Below are 8,049 nucleotides of genomic sequence, written 5' to 3'. Positions count from 1 at the left end.
TTCTCCAGTGGGACTTAATCTAAGGTTAGCTCTTCAAGGAATGTGAGTGAAACGCTGTGAGAAATGTATTAGGCTACTGCAGTGTTCAACAGATTGTGGTCCTCGAAGCAGATCAGTGAAGGCGACGGAACAGTATTTCAGCGGTGCATAACAGTATTTTAATCTGAACCAAGAAATACATCATATCAAAACATTACATTTCAAGTCTTACTTCTAAAATTCAGAGGAACCAAAAAAGACAAACACTTGACAAAACAATTGAATAACCCTTTTCCTTAGCTTTAATATCTTTTGAAAAATCCGCTGTAGCTATTTATTTTTTACTATCCCTTCTCCACGTCAAGCAACCCCAGTAAAACAAGTAACATATTCCGAGTTTGCTTTGGAGCGAGATGTGTCAGATATATTTTTCACAGAGGGAGAGAGAGGAGTAGCGACTGAAAAACTCATCACCAGGAGGCAACAAAGATTGAATGCAGCAACTGCAAAGTATTCTAGACACCGAACACATTTGATAGCAACACGCACCCTGAGCTTGGAAAAGTCTAGACCACATTTCATTTGTCTTTATCAATTTGTCTTTACCTTCGTCAAAGGAAACTGTGTCCAAGATGAATCAAACAGCCTGCGTCTCTCATCAAATACCATGCCAGTCATCTAAGGATATGGTAAGTGTGTTTATTTTATAATGCACGATGTGCACAACCTACTTATAAATTCAGATATATGTCATATTTTTCCTATACCTAAAGTCTACAGTAGCCTAATCCTGTAGCTTACAATGTTGCCTGTATAAGAAAGGCATTGTGATCAATGGTTTGAACAGGTGTGTGCAAACAATCGTATTCATAGCTCCGTTTATCCATCACTGTCAATCACAATGGTGGGTTGCTCAGGCTAAAAGTAGTCTCTTCTGGACTTGAAAGATGAATGAGTATCTGCACAGCTTCTGCCTTTATAGAAAATAGTTATTCAAACAATCTAATCACCCAGAACCCAATCTTGTGTGTGTCATTTATAAATCTGTCAAGAGACTCTATGCAAACAATTAAACCCTGTCATATGAAATGATTATGGTGGCTGCATATTAAATGGATATTACAGTATATTAATCAACATCGGAAATACCAAAAATAAAGTGACCACAACTGGTCTCTTAGCAACAACGGTGATGGCATGGTCTGCACCACAGAATTACAATCCAATGGATTCTCTTTCTATGTCTGCAAATGTAGTCCCTCTAGAGACCAGTGGCGGTCGGTGCTGTTTAAGATCAGGGAGGACGATTATTATTTTTTAATGAGCATGGCCTTTTTTCTATTACAGCATATTGGATGACTGTCATCCATATTCCATTCACCCAGCTCAATGTAACATACGTGGTAATCACATTTTCCCTATACCCATCGTGAGGTTGCTACTTAAGTTGATGACTGATCAAATGTTAGCTAAATGTAGTAACGAATAAATTGGCAAAATTACTTTAAATAGACAATTCTGTGAACTGTCTTATGCAAGTTTTAGATTGACACAATACCTCACAATACCTCTCAGCTAGAGATGACGTTCAGGAGCTTGCTAGGATTTGTAGTCTTGCATGATGTCTACTGACGCTAATTATCATTTTCTAAATCTGAGATTAAATAGAGCCAAATATATTGATAAAAATCCCCTATTAATCCAACAGTTGCAAATGAAAGTTTCTATTAGTCAACTACAGGTTTGCTTATCCCTTTTTCGTTACGTTTGCTTCCATTTAAGAAAGAATTGGCGGAATGAATACACCCCTGCTCACACGCAGTTCACTTTCATAGCAGCGACATACAAACAGCATGAACCCTTTAATCGTTGGATAATTCCTTCTCGCATCTACGCGCCTTCCTCCTCTCACCTTTTCCCTTCGCTTGTGGACTTCAGTGTACAGCACATCAGCTGTTTGTGACCAGGCGAAAAAACCTTTCCAAGTCAAACCTTCATATCATAGCCACTAACCACGACACACAGCCAACATGGTTATCACCATGTTAGCTAACGTCAAGTCAACACAGCTACTTGAACTAACGCATTAGTAAACCCGCTACAATCATGCAGTACAGTGTACAGTTAGCAAGCAGTTTAGCAGTTACACCGGCAGGCACCGGTGGCAATACATTTGTAAAACCAACAGCTTACCTTGACTTGGAAGAGTTCCCGTGTTGGATAGCCATAGCCAGCTAGGTAACTCTCTGCTTGAGCCGGGTGTTTGAGTAAGCTAAACTAGCTATCTGCATTCACTAAGTAAGTGAAAGTGAAAAAAATGTGAATATAGCTCTCTCTCTCTCGCTTCTCCTTCATTTTTGAAGAAATTAATTTGTTCAAAACTGTTCAACTAGTGTCTTTCTCTCTCTTTGAATCAACTCCTCACCACATTGTATGCACTGCAGTGCTAGCTAGCTGTAGTTTATGCTTTCAGTACTAGAATAATTCTCTGATCCTTTGATTGGGTGGATAACATGTCAGTTCATGCTGCAAGAGATCTGAGGACGTACTCCGGAAGTTGTCATAATTACAGTGTAAGTTAATGGAAGGGGGTCAGAACCACGAACCTCCTAGGTTTGAATTGAAGTCAATGTACCCAGTGGAGGACGGAATCTAGCTGTCCTCCAGCTACACGATGGTGCTGCCCTACAGTGCTGTTGAGGCTATCGTAGACCTCCATTGCAAAACAATGTGTTTTAATCAATTATTTGGTGACGTTTGTATGTTTAGTATAGTTTTATCTAAAAGGGAGAACTTTTTTAATGTTTCACTATTTATATTTTTCTGAAATTCACTGAGGAGGATTCTCCTCCCTCTGAGGAGGAGCCTCCACTGCTAGAGACATAGAAGGCTGCATCATCTATTCAAGGCAAGTGTTATGTTTGGGCAAGTAATATACACATTTCATTGGCTTATCCAAAGATAATAATTTTTTTGTTTGTTTTGGTTTATCTTCACCTCTGAATGATATAGAGCATATTTGGCACAGATATACTGTACATTTAAATCTGTGATATTGGAAGGGAGATAGGGAGCTTTCTCTCCGAGGCTGACGTGAGTAAGGTTTTTAAACTGGTCAACACTTGTAAGGTCGCAGGGCCAGACGGTATTCCAGGGCATGTCCTCAGGGCATGTGCAGACCAGCTGGTAAGACGTCTTCATGGACATTTCCAACCTCTCCTTGTCCATGTCTGGAATTCCCACATGTTTCAAGCGGACTACCATCATTCCTGTTCCCAAAAACTTTAAGGCGTCCTGCCACAATGACCCTGTAGCACTCACATCTGTAATTATTAAGTGCCTTGAACAGCTGATCACTACACATCAACTCCATCATCCCAGACATCCTGGACCCACTCCAGTTTGCGTACCACCAGAATTTGCACTCCACTCTGTCCTCTCCCACCTGGAAAAGAGGAATACCTATGTGAGAATGCTGTTCATCGACTGCACCATAGAGCCCTCCAAACAACAAATTAAAGAACATTTTGAAGATTGTTCCACAAATAATACATATTTACCTCACATCTCTGCACATTGTACATTTGGTACTGGCACTGACCCCGCATATAGCTTCCTCTCTTACTTCTCTTGTGTTTTCATTATATATATTATATTCAAGAACAGTGAAATGTTTAACTTGAAAGCTCTACCCCTTTAATCATTGGATAATTCCTTCTCGCATCTACGCGCCTTCCTCCTCTCACCTTTTCCCTTTGCTTGTGGACTTGTGGACGAAAAAACCTTTCCAAATCAAACCTTCATATAATAGCCACTACACTACACACAGGATCATTTAACAAATAATATATATATATATATGATATAGTATTTAATATATATTATTTGTTATGTTGAATGCTGCACTGTGGGGTAGAGCTTTCAACTTAAACATTTCACTGTACTTGTGCATGTGACAAATAAAACTAGAAGGAAAACCATGATCCTCTAAAAGAGCTGTGGTATTAGGATTTGCCCAAGGAAGTGTTTAACTCTATGCAGTGAAGCTGTCTCTGAGTGTGACAGGCAGGTTTTAATCCCCTCATTTAAATGCACGATTTATAGTGTGGATTCTTGTTCAGAATTCTGCTCCAGAAATGCTAATGTGGACTGCAGCAGGTTTTGGAGGGTAGATGTGACCAAATAATTGTATTATTGCGGCTTGACTACTGCACGATTGTCAGCAACTAATTTGTGTTTGTTTTAGTGTTGACACTTCAGTAACAAAGACATTTCTCAAAATTATGAGAAATTATGTAATTCGGATATTACTTTTAACATGATTTCAAGTTCACAGATTAACACCCTGCTCACAAGTTTGTTTCATCTACTCAGTATGTACACTGAGTGTACAAAACATTAGGAACATTGAGTTGCACCCCCTTTCGCCCTCAGATCAGCCTATATTCATTGGGGCATGGACTCTACAAGGTGTCGAAGGGATGCTTGCCCATGTTGACTCCAATACTTCTTACAGTTGTGTCAAGTTGGCTGGATCTCCTTTGGGTGGTGGACCACTCACGAGACACATAGGAAACTGTTGAGAGTGAAAAACACAGCAGCGTTGCAGTTCTTGACACAAAGCGGTGCGCCGGGCACCTACTACCATACCCTGTTCAAAGGCACTTCAATATTGTGCCTTTCCCATTCACCCTCTGAATGGCACACATACACAATCCATGTCTCAATTACCTCAAGGCTTAAAAATCCTTCTTTAACCTGTCTCCTCCCCTTCATCTACATTGATTGAAGTGGATTTAACAGGTGACATCAATAAGAGATCATAGCTGTCACCTGGACTCAACTGGTCACCTACGCCATGGAAAGAGCAGGTGTTCCTAATGTTTTTTACACTCAGTGTATATGCACGAAGCAGGATCAAAAGACTGTCAGAAGCTCAACAAAAGCTCTCAGTGTCTCTTGTCGTTACAGAAAGATCATTTTTTATTTGAACTAGGCAAGTCAGTAAAGAACAAATTCTTATTTACAATGGCTGCCTACCCCAAACAAACCCAGATGACGCTGGACCAATTATGGCCAGATGTGATACAGATGTGATACAGCCTGGATTCAAACCAGGGACTGTAGTGACATCTCTTGCAGTGCCTTAGACCGCTGCGCCACTTGGGAGCCCGTTAAGTATCTGAGTATCATAGCGTGCTTCACACCCCCACCAGTCGACACACTGTAGATCCACAGACCATGTCGTTTCGATCAGACAGAGTGAAAACGTAGAGAGAAAGAGAACTAAGGCAGGTAATACTGTCGCATAGTGGTAATGCATTATATTGAAGTCATCCTTGCTGTATGAATCACATACATGCACATCTCATGTTTGGCCACTAGAGGGTAACGCTATCTTATTTATACTGCCATCAAAGTGAACTACATCTTTATGGCTGAAGTAAATTAATGTAACCCAACATTGAGGATTATAATTATGTCATTTCACAGTGTACAGGCCAGGGACAGAGGACTGATGGGATACAAGGTTAAGAGTACCCTTTAGGGTAAACAAAAATATGAAACGTTCTGTGGCTACCCAACATCCCTGCTCATGAAATCACTGTGGAGAACATCAAAGGCTGATGTAAGAAATTGACAATTTCACAGCAATCTGTGAGAAAATGTAAAGCCCTCAGCTAGGTGCTCTTGTTGGATAAATGGACATCTTTGTGAGTTGTTATACAGTTTTTCCACCGAGTTATGACAGTAGGATGTATCCATCAGTTCTACAAGATGTTCTGGAACAGGAAGGAATTCTCTGTGGATAGTGTGCGGATAGACTGGAGTACCAGACTGTTATATCAACCTTAAACTTCATTAAAAGTACCAATTTTCTGGCAGCAATAAACCTAGAATTCTGTGCAAACATTGGCTGTAATAGACTATATGTAGGAGTATGTAAATCTTCACCTTAGATTGACCTGTACTTCCTGTTTGTTTGTGTTTTTGTCATTGTCAGTAGATGTTGCCCTGACTCAGAATGTGCCTCATAACGTAAAATTCAGCTGGATTTAATTCATGTACAAGGTTACCTACTGCAAGCTTCACAAAGGGTTTGGGTCTTCAGGATGTCTGTGTTCCAAGAGAGAAATTAAAGGGAGTTATGAAACTGTGGGCAAACAGAAGATGATTCCTTTAATTGTAAACTTGAAATCGAGTAAATCTTGAAATCGATTTGTTGGTGTTATGTCAATTAATCAGTAATCCCTATTTTGTTCCATCCATAGCATTGCAGTTTACAGTATAGGAATAAGTGTTATGTGAATATTGGGGACATTATATGTTTAGTAGTTGCCCATAGCTTCCCCACTCTGTTCCCCCATTCTGTCAGGTCAGTATAAACAGGAACAGGTGTAAGCCCAACTGGTGCAACCAGCCGCAGAGCATCACTATAGGACATACAATGTTGCCTGGCAGCCTCATCTTTTGAAATGCTGCTATTAGCCATTCTTGTTCTCGTTTGTTTTACTGTGAAAGGGCAGGGAGGGGTGGAGAGGAGGATCAGTGTCCAGACCAGGGCATTCTGATATGGAACATTTCAATAATTTGATGTGGAAGAACACAATGGAATTATAATCAATCTTACTTGTACTGTAAACAGAATAGAAGGGAGATTTGATGGTTGGTTGTCTTGTCATAATTTATATTGAGGTACTGGATTATTTCTGGGTATGTAAATAAAAAATTAAGAGGCCAGGCCAGGGCTCCTCCCTGTGACATCTGCAGGCTAGATTAGTGGCGCTGACGCAATGTTTGGAAACACACTGGAACAAATTACACTGCATTACTGGCTGTGTTAACCTCTGGACAAATTACTCAACCGTTAAGACGAAACAGCTCAGTGCTAAAAGTGAATCTACACCGGGCAGGGGAGAGGAAATCAGCATATATCCTGTCCTGTCCTGAGTCACGGGATCTAAGAAAAAAATGCTCTGATAGGATGATTTGAATGGGGGAAATATTTCGATAAACGCTTCCAAAGACGACCGAGGAGGACATTACAGAGGTGAAGTGTGTTTTTGGCGGATCTCAACACCCCACTTACCCCCTCTCCCATCCCCCCTTCCCCAGTATGTCAGAAGGGAGTTTAGAGAGTGGTTGCTTATGAGAAAACAGCCTCTGGATTTCTACCAGACAGGCTGTAGTCCCTGGAGGAATGCTGGATTAAGAGCAGGACAGAGGAGGGGGTAGACAGGGGAAAGGGATGTGAAGAGTAAGAATCTGGCTGGAATAGATCCCTGGAAGAGAGAGGGCCATGAGAAACATAGACACAGGCCCGGTGGCTGGTATGGATCCCTGGAAGAGAGAGGGCCATGAGAAACATAGACACAGGCCCGGTGGCTGGTATGGATCCCTGGAAGAGAGAGGGCCATGAGAAACATAGACACAGGCCCGGTGGCTGGTATGGATCCCTGTGAGAGAGAGGTGCATGCGAAACGTAGACACAGACCCTGAGGGATCTGAAGTGTGTCAGTGCTGTACTTGTTCTACCCCAGAGATAATTGTCTCCCTGCACTGACATACATAGACAGCTGTTGAACGGCAATATATTTTTATATTCTATGTAGACCTCAATGTCCAATAGGGGACCAGTATGGAAAAGAAGTATGGAAATGCATGCACTCCCTACTGTAAGTCGCTCTGGATAAGAGTGTCTGCTAAATGACTGCGATGTAAATGTAAGGTTTGAAGCGATTATCACTATGCTGTTGATAGTTGTGCTTTTGCTTTTGCCGGTTGTGTACTTTAGCTGCTTTGGGCGTTTATTTTGATGTTAATTCAGTTCCCTGTTATAATGCATCATTATGTCAACTGGCTCTAGGCGAAGATGAATCCCAGTGGCATGTTTATCTTCTTCCATTCTTTCTCATTTGTTTCATTCGATTTCTCTAGTCACAGCAGATCATCACCACATCAAAGTGAACCTTTTTAATGGTCTGCATACTGATTTAAATGTTAGCTGTGCTGTACTCGTGTTTGGTGGGAGGTGTGCTATTTGTTAAAATGGTCAGGGCAGCACGGGTC

The 8,049-nt window shown here is 41.1% G+C and overlaps 1 protein-coding gene across 2 annotated transcripts in view; it reads left to right on the top strand.

Annotated features, from left to right (window-relative positions):
• The first annotated feature begins 329 nt into the window (after positions 1-329).
• The window catches only part of LOC110495837 (inactive dipeptidyl peptidase 10), a 50,742-nt gene continuing 43,022 nt past the window's right edge, over positions 330-8,049 (top strand). The window contains exon 1 of one of the 2 annotated variants that reach the window (XM_021571306.2): positions 330-668. In XM_021571306.2, coding sequence (XP_021426981.1) covers positions 612-668 — 57 coding nt within the window. In that variant the 5' untranslated portion in view covers positions 330-611. The remainder of the gene's footprint in view (positions 669-8,049) is intronic. The other variant, XM_036952277.1, reaches the window with a different exon arrangement.

The sequence above is a fragment of the Oncorhynchus mykiss genome, chromosome 18 (genome assembly GCF_013265735.2).
Source record: "Oncorhynchus mykiss isolate Arlee chromosome 18, USDA_OmykA_1.1, whole genome shotgun sequence".
NCBI classification, from domain to species: Eukaryota; Metazoa; Chordata; class Actinopteri; order Salmoniformes; family Salmonidae; genus Oncorhynchus; species Oncorhynchus mykiss.
The sequence above is the reverse complement of the archived record's forward strand: the minus strand, read 5'-3'. Positions and strand labels throughout refer to the sequence as shown.